A 16,170-nucleotide genomic window follows, 5' to 3' on the forward strand; every position below is an offset into this window, starting at 1 on the left:
TGTTAGAGATATATATTAAACATATATTAGCCCAATGTAATAGGCCCAAGCCCAATCTTGCTTGTACTAGTAGTCTAGGATTTAGTCGCCTATATATACTCATGTTAGGATTCATTATAACACACATCACGTTGTTGCTAATAATATACATTAATATATTTAACATGATATAACACATCGCATTGCTAATATTAATAATTTTATTCAACATGTTAGAGATATATATTAAACATATATTAGCCCAATGTAATAGGCCTAAGCCCAATCCTGCTTGTACTAATAGTCTAAGATTTAGTCACCTATATATACTCATGTTAGGGTTCATTGTAATACAGGAGGTTATTGTACTACACTCTTATACATAATAAAGATGTAACCCTTAAGGGATTCTTCCGTGGATGCAGGCCGTCAAGGCTGAACCATGTAACCCTCGTGTTCTCAGTATTCCTATTCTATACTTCCTCTTCCGCATCCACTCTAGCATACACAACATAGTATAATACATCGCATTGCTAATATTAATAATTTTATTCAACACTATAGAAAAACGACTATAAATTTTATAATATATATAATGTAATCTTTGATTTAAAAAATTCAAGCAAGTCTTCAACTCGTTGCGGACATTAATCTCACCCATTTCAATTGTATTGGATTTATTTTTATTGCTTGCTAATTGCGTATACTGGCATTCCAGATGCTTTAGGAATCTTTGACTTAAAAAAGAAAATTTTATATGTGATAATTGACGTAAATAAGTAATTTTCTGGTTGATGATCATCATAGTATATTGGAAGAACATTTTTTGTTTTGCGTCCAAAATCCAAAGGTATGCTTAAGAAAAAGACCGATTTTTTTTTTTTTTTTTTTTTTTTTTGGGTTTGGGGGGGGGGGGGCATATAGCTCAAGCTGACCAAAAATTATTTAATTAATATATAAATATTAAACTAAATTATCTAATTTAATTGGAATATTTTTAGAGAATATAATATTTGATATAATCTTTTTTTTTTTTTTTTTGGTAACCCTGAATTATATTAAAAAAACTAAGAGAACACAAGTCTGTTACAACTAACAGCCTCCTTATCAGCAAAGAGAGGCTCAACCACCACATGCGGTGGATACAAAAAAACAACAAAAGAGGAGATAGAGCTTCCTCCAAATCTAGCAAGTGCATCAGCGCATTGATTCGCCTCCCGGAATGTGTGGACTATCCGCTTGTTGGGTATGTCCTGCAATAGGTTCCTGCAGTTAGATAGAAGAGGCTCCATTAATGGATTAGCCGAGCTATTATTCATAAGCATAACCACACTAAGTGCAACCATCTCCACAATCAAATTATTAATTCTAAGCTCTTGGGCAATGGTTAGACCATCCCTAAAAGCCCAAAGTTCAGCTATGAAGCTACTGGTATTGTCGAGGGATCTTGCATAGCCTCTTATCCAATTGCCCTGGTGGTCGCAGATGAGTCCCCCTCCCCTTGCTTTTCCCGGGTTGCCCAGAGCAGACCCATCGGAGTTGAGTTTCAACCAGCCTATAGGTGGCTTTTCCCACATAACTGGTATCACCGCCTTTGTTCTGATCAGCCTCGAATTAGTTCCAATGGAGAAGATTTCAACACTATCTTTGATGCATTTTGTAGGAACCAATTTATCCACAATTCCAGTTCTGAATATGAAATTATTTCGACCAAGCCAGAGGTGCCAGAGGCCCATGGGTAAAAGAATTTTCCACGGTATGCCCAAATGGCTAGATTTTGTTTCGGACTTGTAGTTTACCTCTATCCACTCCCCAATCGAAAGGTAAAAGGAACTCCTGAGGCATTGAGGGACCTTGAGGCTTTGCCAAAACCTTTGAGCGATGTCGCAACCTCGAAGAAGATGATCAATTGATTCGTTGCTTTTATGGCACATGGTGCATATCGGGTTGAGGTTTAAACCCCTTGCACCTAGAACTTCTCCAGTAGGCAGACTATTGTGCAAGCATAGCCAGATAAGAAACTGAATATGCGGGTGTGTTTCAATCTTCCACACCCAAGCCATGGAGGGAGTAACTAGGTTCAAAGGATTTAAGCCTCTTGCCAAAAGGTAAGCTGACTTGAGGGAGAAAAAACCATCCTTGGAGAAAGCCCATGTGAGAGTGTCTACAGAGTTTGGATCAATTGAAAACGGTGTGGTTTGATTAAGCTTGTGACATTTTCAGGAAGTTCAAAAGAAATGTGGCATGTCATGCCCTCAAGATTAGGGTCAACACATTGTTGTACAGATAGCTGTTCATCAGCTCTTGTTAGAGGCCCTTCAATAAGCTTTCGGATGGGACCACAGGGCAACCAAAAATCCTTCCAAAAGTTAATAGATTCACCATTGTTGGCAGTCCATTTAAGGCCCTCTACATACACTGGACCCCCAACTTTGCACGCAAACCAAATTTTTGAGCAAGACAGGCTTCTTCCTACTTCAGTTAGACGTCTTGGGGCAAGGTATTTTGTTGTGAGCATTTTTGCCCATAAAGCTTCATGGTCCGTGGCAAGTCTCCAACAAAGTTTGGCTAACAAAGCTTGGTTCCTTTGCCTCATTTGGAATAGTCCCAGCCCTCCCAATTCCTTAGGGAGTGTAACAGTTTGCCAATTCACCATGTGCAACTTTCTTTTCTCATCCGTGGATCACTAGAGAAAGTCCCTAACTTTCTTGTCTATGCTATTGCACACCTTGATGGGTAATGCATGGCATTGCATGTAGTAGTCAGCAATAGGGGCTGCTGCTGTCTTGACAAGGACTAATCTCCCAGCTCTAGACAACAATTTGGTTTTCCATCCTGCCAGCTTGGCTTGGATTTTCTTCTCCACAAAGTTAAATGCATTGCCATTTCTACCTTGATAAAGGAGGGGAAAGCCGAGATATCTGCCCAAATCAGCTGTCTCATAGATTCCTAGCTTATTACATAACCTCCTCCTTCTTCGAGTAACATTTGGGGAGAAAAGGATACGAGATTTGTTCTTGCTCACCTTCTGCCCTGCTAGATTGCAGAAATTATCCAAAACTTCTATCATGGCCTCACAATTTTTGGAGTTGGCCTTTGCAAACAACATCAGGTTGTCTGCAAAAAAAATATGAGAGAAGCTAGGGCCATTTCTGGATGCTTTAACTCTATCCCACCTTCTCGCTTCGCACATACTTGAAATTTGGGCACCCAAAAATTCCATACAAAGGAGAAAAAGGTAAAGGGATAAGGGATCACCTTGCCTTATCCCCCTAGAGGGTAGGAAAGGATCCAGCTTGCTGCCATTGAACACAATTGCCTTGGATGTTGAAGACACACAGCTCATGATCAATCTAATAATGTTAGGGGGGAGGCCGAAGTGTTCAAGCACCATTTTTAAGAAACTCCACTCAATGCGGTCATAGGCTTTCTCCAAGTCTATCTTAACTACCATGTAACCATCCTTCCCTCTCCTCCCCTTTAGCGAGTAGATTAATTCTTGGGCGATAATCACATTATCCGTACTTCTTCTACCTTCTAAAAAAGCTGCTTGCATGGGCGATATAAGAGAAGGTAAGAGAGGCTTAAGCCTTCGAACAAGGATTTCAGAGACAACTTTGTACACTGTGTTGCACAAGCTGATGGGTCTAAAGTGCCCCATGGTTTCAGGTCCTAGTTGCTTTGGGATGAGGACAATGAGAGTTTGGTTAAGGTAAGGGGGATAATTTGGCTCACAAAAATATCTCTGACCTCTTTCTTAACTGAATTACCCACCAACAACCAAAATCTCTGGAAAAACCCCGTGTGTAGACCATCAACCCCAGGGGCTTTATAAGGTTTCATGGACTTTAAGGCTCCCCAAATTTCCTCGTTCGAAGGGGTATGAACCAATGTGTTAGCTTGCATATCATCTAGGCTCGCACACCGGTCCAAGCACCATGGATGGTCCATAGGGCAGAAAATTTGCTCTGATTGGTACAGCTTTATGAAACTGGCTTGGAAAAGCTCCTTAACTTCCTCCACATTGTGAATCCAATTACCACCCTCATCTTGAATACTAGTAATAAAGCAGAGACCTTATGGGATACCTTTGCATATAAACAAAATTAATACAAACTCAAGTACTAAATGTGAGCCTATGAAACATAGAAACAGCCTCACTTGCATCTATATACTAGAGACACTGACTCAAAAACTTTAACCTGTCTTTTATGAAATCACGAACAAATCCATTAAAAGCATCAGATACAGACAATTTAAAATTACACATTACTCATATTTTTAATAGATGTGAGTTACGAAATTCTAACTAAGTTAATCTTATGTGGTCAAATTTCAAATCACAAATAGGCAATTTAAATTTCGGCTAAACCACATGTGGGTAAGTTGTAATTTAGCCTAAAAATAAAAAGAAATAATCAAGTAATCAAACAATAGTATCATTTAAAACCACGGAACTAGACCATACAGCTAGCAGTGATCATTTGAATACAATGATCAATCAATCATGGGATTGATGGTCAGAACTTGTTAATCAGATTCTTAACCTTTTCAACTTCTTCTTTCTCTTTCACTAGCTCTTCCCCAATTTTTATTCTTTGTATCAACTCTTCATGGGCCTGTTGATTGGATTATTTGAAAATTGTGTAAGATTTGGACCTTTTAACGATTATATAGGTATATAATCCATAGTTGTCTGTTTCCACACAACAAGATGACAAGTATTATTTCGTTGCATGCTTCAAGTAATCAAGTCTTCAACATACATGTACAACAAAGACACAAAGTTTGAAAGAAAGAATAAAAAATAGAAAAGAACTGACGATGTATTTTTTCTGCTTTCATTTTCCTCTCGGAAAGATTAGCACAAACAAACCGAAATTAAAAAAACGTAATGACAAAGGTTCCGATGCTATTGCAACCATTTCAGAATGACAGAACGAAGAGAAGAATGGTTAGGGAAGAATGCTATAACAGCCATTTCTGCGTAGTGTGTCACACTTACTGTCCAGCCATCTCCTCAAAGCCCCTTCTTGATGAGAAAAACCTTGTACTACCATCTGTAGATATTTCCTCTTGCAGCCTGAATGAGGATGAGGATGAGGCCACACAGGAAGCCTTCATTGATTCAAGTTCCCTGCTGACGTATGATGCAAGGTCTGGCCGGTTCTTCCGGTTCCTGTCACAACACATCAAGGCCAAGCGAGCCAAGTTTTGAGCAATCTCAATTGGCCAGTCTCCAGCCAAAGGATCCAAGAGGGATGACAAAGTTCCAGCATCTAAGGCAACTTGCACGTCATTTTCCATCTTGAAAGGTGGTTTCCGGCCAGTCAACAATTGTAGTAATATGATTCCAAATGAGTAAACATCTGATTTCCTAGTAAGCTTTCCTGTTAAAATGAACTCGGGATCTATGAAATGCCAAGTGCCCTTTGGGTCAGTATTATGACAAGCTGTTGTATTGTTGCTTGAACTTATTTCATGGCATAACATACGGCAGATTCCAAAGTCACTAAGTTTACTCACAAAGTTGGCATCAAGAAGGATATTAGAGGGTTTCAAATCACCATGTACTATGCTGTGAGGTTTTCTAGAATGAAGATAAATGAGGACAGAGCACAATTCTGTGGCGATGCGTATTCGAGCTTCCCACGATAATGGAGGACTGTTGTCCTTGCACTTGAGCCGATCTTCAAGGCTTCCATTGGGGAGATACTCATAGATAAGCATAAACTGTTCCGAGCAACATCCAATAAGTTTGATAAGATTGGGATGCCTCAACTTTCCCAACACTTGAACCTGAGAAGAAGAAGCCAAACTTTTGATCCAACTTATTCATTTTAGATAGTTAAAAAAATTGTCCCCGAGCCTCGGGAATATATATAATCAAATTTTTTGATAGACATAAAATATGTTTTTCCCTTACAAGTTTTATTAGAAAAGAGTTACAAACTACTACGTTATCACGCTAAGCCTATTATACAAAGTTAATTACAAACACAAGCCGCATGAATTTGGGTGTGCAAAGTGCATGCATGACCAACAAGTACCGCAGTACTACAAGTAACTACTTAAGCTTGTAATTCGATGATATGAAATTTTGTAATACCTAAGCACCACGCTTCAATATTGTCTCATCCTATAGGCTACAATTCACAATAATTCTATACTGTCACTGTAAGTATATATAGCAACATTTAATGACATTGCATGACAAAATCTAGTTACAGATAAATGCTCAAGTCCATTGTACTTAAAAAAAAAAAAAAAAAAAACTATTGTTCCAAGTATTTATGCACTATGCAAAGATAAATCACATGCAACAAGCATGCCAGATACAGTAGTTAAATTTATCAAGATAAGTGAATGATTATAGGCACTCTCCAAACAAACAAGAATCTACATAACTCCAAATGATTTAAGCAATGGATCAATATCTCAACATCATATACAGAAGTTGGATGCACCAAAAATGTGTGTTAATTAGACTGGAGCAAAAAGTGCAACAATTCAACGAACGCACCAAACTAGAAAACTACATCAATCTCGTCCTAATATTGACATCATAGCCAAAATCCAATTAAGTAATTAACTAAATAAATTATTTAAGTTGATTTTCAAATGAACACACAAACCTCCATTAGGAATTCTGAGGGACCTTGCGAGCCATTAGACTGTAGCCTCTTTATAGCAACTTCGGTTTGAGGCAAGAGACCTTTATAAACGCTCCCATATCCTCCTTGTCCAATTCTGAGGGATTCATGAAAGCCTCGAGTAGCTTTATTAATCTTGGAGAACAAGAACTCAGGCATGTGTCTAGAGTCTTGTACTTGTTGTCTTCTCAGCTCTTCAGCTTCTTTCAGTGCATTGTCAAGCTCAATCTGTAACTCATCTCTCTTTTTCTTTAACTCTTCATTTTGGCTCTTTAATAATGTTTTCTCTTCTTTGGAAGTGCGGATTTCTTCTATCATTTGGTCTCTCTGATTCTTCACCTGTTCTAATTCTTCTCTCTCTCTCACTAGCGCTTCCTCAATTTTTATCCTTTGTTTCCCCTCTTCTTGGGCCTGTGATTGGATTATCGGAACCTTGAGTAAGATTTTGGACCTTTTTACATTTACATTGGTATCCTTTTCAAGCAGAGTTCATAATAGTATATACAAGGTGTGTGGGGCGTACTCTCTGTTGAACGTTCTACTCTGTAGCAAGTAGAAATTCTTCTTTCACCAGTTGATATTTATCTAGCGTGATGCAGGGTGTATTTAACATATTTCGTAAGAAATTATGTTATGTCACATACATAATACTTATTATGTATTCAATAATATTTATTAGCTTAAATTATATTACATGTCATTGTAAAGAAAGGATAATTAAGAATATGAACAACTTACTTAAGAAAGGATAATAAAAAATATGAACAACTTACTTGAGTAAATGGATAAATATTTAATTTTTCCTTAATTTAAACATATAAATATCTATTTTATTCCTCTTTAAAAAAATATCTTCTACATTTCTTCATTCCGTATAATTAAATTTATTTTATGTTTTTGTTGTTGTACTTAGATTCAACTGTTGTAAAACTATTTAATTGAGAAATAATGTCTTTTTCCAAACCAATTGATTTTTATATAAAAATAAAGAAGTGTTATTTCTACAATATTTTCACAATAAATCATAAATGGTAAGTTATTATTGGTTATAATTTAAACCTACTACTAAAATTATTTTTTGGCCCACTTATAACAACTTACCACTTTTAATTTGTTATATAAGTGCAATAAAAATATTATAAACATAACATTTCTCATAAAGATATTACAAGAATTCAGTTTACATATAATAATTAATGCACTACCTATAAATTATCAATACATGAGATTAAATGTATTTGCCCTATTAATACTATGTTTAAACAATTATGCAACTTTAGTGTGCGTCTATATAAATATATCATGTGATGTCATGAGAAGGATTTAAAATGATGAATTATTAAGATTATTATAATTTAAAAACATGAACATTTTACTTTAAATAATTCACAAATATTTAATTATTTCAGTAATTTTAGCATATATACATATATAAATATATATATATATATATATAATATATTGTATGTTTATTTATTTTTCCCTTTTGATGGTTCCTGTTTGAATTGTTACTGTGGGAACCGGCCCAAAATAACAGGTTGGGTCTTGGACCCGTCCGAGGACACCGTCCCATCCGAGGAATCAATGTAACTCAAGCCATCCATATTCAAACGTCACTGGGGACAAAGACGACGTGTCAGAGGATATATTTCTCCTCGGATACTGAAAAACCGGAGCAAATGTGCATCCCAGCCACTGAAACCCCCTTCCTAGATACGTGAACAAGGAAGAAACACGAAATATTTAAGTAAAAGCTGCCACCGCCACATTGAATGCACTACAACTACTCTCCTGGCCACATTAATGTGGAGAAGACCCCTGAACAGTACTACCTTGGCTACCGCAACTCACAAAGAACTGAGAGAGGTGTCTGATGGGACAGGTGCTCAGGTAAGGGTCTAGATGATCAACAAGTGTAAGGCCCAGATGATAAGAAAGGGCCTATATAATGTGTATAAGTCCTCGTAAAAAAGAGGAGGGCATGAGAAAAAAAGGAGAGGGGAGAAAGAAAAAAGAGAAAAGACTATTGCATGTAAAGAGGTCCTGCTGTATTACTTTGTATCCAGAAATTAGTTTTTATCCTTATCATTTTGGGAGATTTTGAAACGTAATGACTTTGTTTCTTGTTCATATATTCCCTCAACCCATGTAGTAATCCGTTTAGCTTACTTAAGCCTAGTTCTTAAACCCATACTCTACAAGAATTCATTGTGTTGGACTTTTTGGACTAAGACTTGAACAACAAGGACTGGGCCACCAAATTGTTCCCCTACAATTGGCGCCGTCTGTGGGAATAACTTAAGTGTTAGTAAGTACGACAGTTAAGCATGGCAGAATTAGGTCTACACCAGGAGAATCCCCACCAAGCTGACCCTCAACTGACGGAACCTATTGGGTCTCAACGGCAAAATAATCCTCCCAACCCGGGGACAAATCCAGGCAATGGAAGGAACCATGAGGGAAGCGTACATACTACCCAGACCAGCCAAAGCCATATCCAAATAGGTAGTCGTGTATCTCGAAGGCGAAACAATCATCAGGCCATGCAACGAGAGATAGAGGACCTGAAAAGAAAGTTGCGTCGTGCACGGCAAAAGCAATCTCCCTCCAGCTCAAATGCATCCTCTAACTAGGAGGAGGACGTCAGTTATATACGGAGGTCGAGAACTCCCCCAAGTGAAACTTTTTCGTACGAGAATGAGTTGTGCCCTGCACGGAGGTATGAGAGCCCATCTAGCAAGGGTTTGGGTAATGATGCCATGAACAAGGCATTGGATCAGATCTCTAGATCGCCTTTCATGCACAGGATTGAAGGGGTTAAGTTACCTCGACGTTTCAATCAACCAACGTTTGCCATCTACAATGGCCGAGCAGACCCAGTGGAGCACGTGAGCCAGTTTAACCAAAGAATGGTCATCCACTCCCAAAATGAGGCTCTGATGTGCAAAGTTTTCCCGTCCAGCTAGGGGCCAGTGGCGATGAGATGGTTCAATAGCTTGAAAACAAATTCCATAGGCTCCAATAAGCAGCTCACTCAGGCTTTCTGTTCTCGCTTTATTACAAATAGCAGAGTCCCTCGACCCCTAAGTTCGTTATTGTCCTTATCCATGCACGAGGGAGAGACCCTAAAGGCGTATTCAGATAGGTATTGGGAGATGTATAACGAGTTGGATGAAAACCATGACGATGTCGCCATCAGCACATTCAAAAGCGGTCTCCCTACCGAGCATGGCTTAAGGAAATCTCTAACTGGTAAACCCGTTGCCAACGTTCATCAGTTAATGGATAGGATTGACAAGTACAAAAGGGTGGAAGAAGACCAGCTGCAAGGAAAGGGAAAGGAGAAGATCGTTCCCCCTAGAGGGATTGATTACAGGTCGGAACGATATAACCATAACCAGCCGAGGAGAGATTTTTCGAGACAGGCTGGACAAAGCAACATGCAAACGGTTAATGCCGTGTTCAGAGAGCCAGTACAGTAAATTCTGGAGAAAGTCAAGAACGAACCTTTCTTTAGATGGCCAGGAAAAATGGCTGGGGACCCTTCGAAACGCAACCAGAACCTGTATTGTCACTATCATCAAGACCATGGGCATACCACTGAGGATTGCAGGAATCTATGGAATCACCTAGATCAGCTGGTCCGAGAAGGAAAGTTACGTCACCTTTTACACCCCTCAAGCTGTCATCTGGGCCAGGCAATGCAAGAGCCTCGAAAAGATGTATCATTAAGACCTCCCACAGGGACGATACACGTCATCCTCGCCGCTCCAGGAAGAACCGGCTCATTTCCTTCCAGGGTGCTGTCCGTGGCTCGGCTATCTGCCGAGGACAGGGAAAGAGAATTTAAAAGGTCTAAAAAGGGGAGCTCTTTAATATTGGGATTCTCGGACGAAGATAAGAGGGGAACTATCCAACCTCACGACGATATTTTAGTGGTTACGCTGAAAATCGGAGGTTTTGATGTGAAAAGGGTACTAGTAGACTCGGGCAGCGCAGTAGAGGTAATGTACCCTGATTTATACAAGGGGCTGAACTTAAAGCCGGAGGATTTGACGGCTTATGACTCCCCGCTTATCAGTTTCGAAGGGAAGACTGTTGTACCAAAAGGGTAGATCAGATTACCCATACAGACCGGATCAGAGGTGGTAGAGGTGGACTTTATCATGGTCGATGCCTACTCGCCCTACACAGCGATAGTAGCCAGGCCATGAATCCATGCCCTGAAGCCGTATCTTCTACACTTCACCAAAAGGTAAAATGCCCGTCCGGAGGCCAAGTGGAAGAGATTCGTGGAGATCAGGCCATGGCTAGGCAATGTATGGTGGCCGCCATCTTACGCCAGTCCAATGCTGAGTCCTCGACTTCTGAAAACTTATAGCAATTAACCACCTCAACAGGGCCAGTCAACGAACTAGCCGAGGAGATAAGGTGTGAAAGTTTGGAAAGGTTTACCGTTGACAATGACCCAGAGAGATTTTTCCAGGTCGGCTCGGAGTTACCTCCTCAAGAAAAAGAGGAACTGGTCGGGTTTCTGAGGAAAAATGTTGATGTATTTGCATGGGATGCTTACGATGCTCCGAGGGTTAACCTTAGTCTCATTTGTCACTACTTAAATGTTAACCCATCTTCTATTCCAAAGAAGCAGTCACCCCAGCGCCCTTCAAAAGAACATGCCAGTGCTGTTAGAGACGAAGTGACGAAGCTGAAAAAGGCAGGGGCTATCAAAGAGGTCTTTTACCCCGAATGGCTGGAAAATACGGTGGTGGTAAGAAAGAAAACGGGGAAGTGGCAAGTCTGCGTGGACTTCACAGACTTGAACATGGCATGCCCGAAGGACCCGTTCCCGTTACCTCAAATAGACCGACTGGTAGATGCGACTGTAGGCCACCCTTGAATGAGCTTCCTGGATACCTTCTAGGGCTATCATCAGATACCACTGGCTATCATCAGAACGCAGGGTCAACCTACCAAAGGATGATGACCAGTATGTTCGAACCGCAGCTAGGCAAGGTTATTGAAGTCTACATAGACGATATGGTGGTAAAAAGCAAGGTGGTGTCCGAGCACGTGAAAGACCTGGAGATCATCTTTGGCGTCTTAAGGGAGCATAAGTTGCGGCTCAATGCTTCTAAGTGTTCATTTGGGGTTGGGTCTGGAAAATTCCTAGGCTATATGGTAACCCACAGAGGAATAGAGGTAAGCCCAGATCAAATCAAAACGATTAATAGCCTACAGGCTCCTCGGAACCCGAAAGAAGTGCAGAAACTCACTGGCATGATCACAGCGTTGAACCGGTTCATATCACGATCTGCAGACCGATGCTGACCTTTCTACCTCTTAATAAATAAGTGGAAAGGGTTTGAGTGGTCGGAGGATTGTGTCCTAACCTTCCAACAACTTAAAGAATACCTGTCGCGACCACCCATCATGTCTAGCCCTGAGGCGGACACTGTTCGCATACATAGCAGTAGCCCCTCATGCTGTAAGCCTGGTACTGATATGGGATGACAATGGGATACAGCGACCAGTATATTACGTGAGTAAATCATTACATGAGGCTGAAGTGCGCTACTTACCATTGGAGAAAGCAATTCTGGCAGTAGTGCATGATACGCGAAACTCCTCCATTACTTTCAGGCACACATGGTCATTGTTCTAACCCAGCTTCCCCTTCGATCGGTGCTCCAAAGCGCCGATTACACGAGAAGAATCTCCATGTGGAGTGCACTCTTGGGGGCATTTGATATTAAATACATGCCTAGGTCCTCTGTCAAGGGTCAAGTCCTCGCGGATCTGGTCGCAGAATTCGCTGAGCCCTCTGTGGAAACAGTAACACAAAGGGAAAACATGGATGAAAAATCGGTTGGCATAATTTCAGCTCGAGAAACCTCGTGTTGGAAAGTCTATGTGGACGGTGCGGCCAACCAAAAAGGATCTGGGATCGGGTTAGTTCTGATATCACCCGAAAGTATTACCATTGAAAAATCGATAAGACTTGGGTCCTCGGCTACGAACAACGAAGCCGAGTACGAGGCCTTACTTCAAGGAATGATGATGGTTCAAAAAATGGACGGAAAGGCAATGGAAGCATTCTCGGACTCCAGATTGGTCGTAGGCCAAGTGATGGGTAAGCTAGAAGCTAAAGATGCTAGAATGCAAGAGTATCTCAGTCGAGTCAAACGCCTGCAATTAGACTTTGAATCCTTTAACCTGACGCATGTTTCTAGAAGTGGGAACACACATGCGGATTCGCTGGCCACTCTTGCCACGTCCTCTGCGCAAGATCTACCATGAATGATCCTTGTTGAGGATTTATGCCAGACAAGTTCAATAAGAAGAGACACAACTCGGATCCATCAGATTAGAAGGAATCCCAGCTGGATGGATCCTATAATGAACTTCCTCAAAGACGATACATTACCGGAAGGAAAATTGGAGGCCGAGAAGATACGGAGGAATGCTCCTTGGTTCTGGTTATCAGAGGACCACAAGCTATACCGGCGCTCTTATTCTGGGCCGTACCTACTATGTATACACCCAGAGGAATCCGAGTCCTTGCTTGAAGAACTGCATGAGGGGATTTGTGGAAGTCATACGGGAGGAAGATCACTGGCGCACAGGGCACTCACTCAAGGGTACTGGTGGCCGAACATGCAAAGAGAGGCCCAAGAATATGCAAAGAAGTGTGATCAATGCCAGAGATTCGCCACAAATATCCACCAACCAGGGGGAGTCCTTAACCCCCTCTCCAGCCCTTGGCCGTTTGCTCAGTGGGGTCTTGATATTGTCTGCCCTTTCCCAAAAGCAGTAGTGAATAAGCGGTACATAATAGTCGGCACCGATTATTTCACCAAATGGGTAGAGGCTGAACCTTTGGCCAACATCAGGGACCTGGATGCCAAGAAATTCATTTGGAAAAACATCATTACGCGCTTCGGAACCCCTCACACTCTCATCTCGGACAACGGTCTTCAATTTGATAGTAAAAACTTCAGGGAATACTGCTGCGACTTTGGGATCACAAACCGATATTCCACTCCTGCTTACCCCCAAGGAAACGGGCAAGCCCGAGGCCGTGAACAAGGTCATAGTGAGCGGGCTGAAAAAGAGGTTGGATGATGCAAAGGGGAGATGGGTGGAAGAGCTACCACATGTTTTATGGACCTATCGAACGACCCCGCGACGGTCAACGAGAGAAACTCCTTTTTCAATGACTTATGGGGCCGAAGTCGTACTCCCACTCGAGGCCAGCTTCCCCACATTGAAATCTAGCATCTTTACCCAAAAAAAAAAAATGACGAGTTATTGGGGAGAAGTCTAGACTTAGCTGAGGAAAAAAGGGAAAAAATGATGATCCATATGGCCTATTATCACCAAAAGTTAAAGCAAGGGTATGATATTAACGTAAAGCTGCGACCCTTGAATCCAGGCGACCTCGTGATGAGAAAGATTCTTAGCAGCGCTAAGAACCTTTCCTAGGGCAAGCTGGGACCCAACTGGGAAGGACCGTATTGCATCACATCTGTGGCCGGAATAGGTGCTTATTACCTAGAAGACTTAGATGAAAAAACTGTACCTCGCCCATGGAATGTAAATAATCTAAGAAGATATTATTATAAATGAAAACAGCTCTGCCTATGTTTTGTTCCGTGATCATCGCATATCCATTGGTCCACTTCCCTCTATTCGAGTGTTAAACAGAACCTAAGTCCTGCATGGCTCCTCGGACCACAAACTTAGGGAAAATTAACAACTTATGGCATCTATCCAAGTTTTAAATAGAACCTAAATCCTGCATGGATCCTCGGACCACAAACTTAGGGGAAGTTAACAACTTATGGCATCTATCCAAGTTTTAAACAGAACCTAAGTCCTACATGGATCCTCAAACCATAGACTTAGGGGAAATTAACAACTTATGGCATCTATTCGAGTGTTAAACAGAACCTAAGTCCTGCTTGGCTCCTCGGACCACAAACTTAGGGGAAATTAACAACTTCAGGCATCTATTCGAGTTTTAAACAGAACCTAAGTCCTGCATGGCTCCTCGGACCACAGACTTAGGGGAAATTAACTACTTATGGCATCTATCCAAGTTTTAAATAGAACCTAAGTCTTGCATGGCTCCTCGGACCACAAACTTAGGGGAAATTAATAACTTATAGCATCTATCCAAGTTTTAAACAGAACCTAAGTCCTACATGGATCCTCGGACCACAGACTTAGGGGAAATTAACAACTTATGGCATCTATTCGAGTGTTAAACAGAACCTAAGTCCTGCATGGCTCCTCGGACCACAAACTTAGGGGAAATTAACAACTTATGGCATCTATCCAAGTTTTAAACAGAACCTAAGTCCTGCATGGATCCTTGGACCACAGACTTAGGGAAATTAACAACTTATGGCATCTATCCAAGTTTTAAACAGAATCTAAGTCCTGCGTGGATCCTCAGACCACATACTTAGGGGAAGTTAACAACTTATGGCATCTATCCAAGTTTTAAACAGAACCTAAATCCTGCATGGATCCTCGGACCACAGACTTAGGGGAAATTAACAACTTCAGGCATCTATTTGAGTTTTAAACAGAATCTAAGTCCTGCATGGTTCCTCGGACCACAGACTTAGGGGAAATTAACAACTTCAGGCATCTATTCGAGTTTTAAACAAAACCTAAGTCCTGCATGGCTCCTCAGACCACAGACTTAGGGGAAATTAACTACTTATGGCATCTATCCAAGTTTTAAACATAACCTAAGTTCTGCATGGCTCCTCGAACCACAGATTTAGGGGAAATTAACCACTCAGGACTCCTGTGCAATTTTAAGGTACGTTCATAGTCTCGTATAATAGAATCTATTGTTCTAAGTTTGCCGCACGGCACTGCCCCTTCTCATTTGTTTATATCGGTAGGATTGTTGCAAACATCAATTAGGGGAACAATAGCATTAACTTTGAATAAAGCAATAGAATTCTATCAACATCAGTCATAAATACAAAAGAGAAATGAGAAAAAGAACATTCTATATTAAGAGGCCGAGAATAATACAAAGGGAAGTCTTTGCAAAAGATCAAAATGCAAGACAACTCCCGTTTAAAAAAAAAATACAGTAATAAAAACCCTAGGAGCTAAGCCTCGGCAGGTGGATTCTCTTTTTGCTCTGGCTGAGAAGGAGGAACGTCCTTAGCTTGGGAATATGCCCCAAGATCCTCGGTGATTGACTCCTTAGCAGGATCCTTGGCCTTCGAGGAGGTTCTTTTGCCCTTGCCCTGGTCCTTATTCTTCTCTATTACCGCGTCCTCAGTTTGGACGGCTACTTGACCAGATCCCCCAGCAGTATCAACTAGGGGGATGGCATCAGGAACAATCGTAGCTTGCTCAGTTGCTTTATCAGGGATCTCTCAGATCTCAGGAGAAAAAAAGACCTTCTCAGGCAACCTCAAGGCCGAGTCTGTAGGGACCCCTGTAGCATTGAGAGCATGAGCCCATGAAATGCTGCAGTAATCCCTGCATACCTCTGGCAACTCCTCGG

The 16,170-nt window shown here is 41.1% G+C and overlaps 1 protein-coding gene across 1 annotated transcript in view; it reads right to left on the reverse strand.

Moving 5' to 3' along the window:
• Nucleotides 1-4,980: 4,980 nt before the first annotated feature.
• Nucleotides 4,981-16,170, reverse strand: part of LOC115957000 (U-box domain-containing protein 33-like) — a 30,822-nt gene continuing 19,632 nt past the window's right edge. Inside the window, exons 7-8 of the mRNA XM_031075251.1 lie at nt 6,615-7,043; nt 4,981-5,778 (exon numbers count right to left, since the gene is read on the reverse strand). Coding sequence (XP_030931111.1) covers nt 4,981-5,778; nt 6,615-7,043 — 1,227 coding nt within the window. The remainder of the gene's footprint in view (nt 5,779-6,614; nt 7,044-16,170) is intronic.

This window comes from Quercus lobata, chromosome 8 (assembly GCF_001633185.2).
Source record: "Quercus lobata isolate SW786 chromosome 8, ValleyOak3.0 Primary Assembly, whole genome shotgun sequence".
NCBI lineage: Eukaryota > Viridiplantae > Streptophyta > Magnoliopsida > Fagales > Fagaceae > Quercus > Quercus lobata.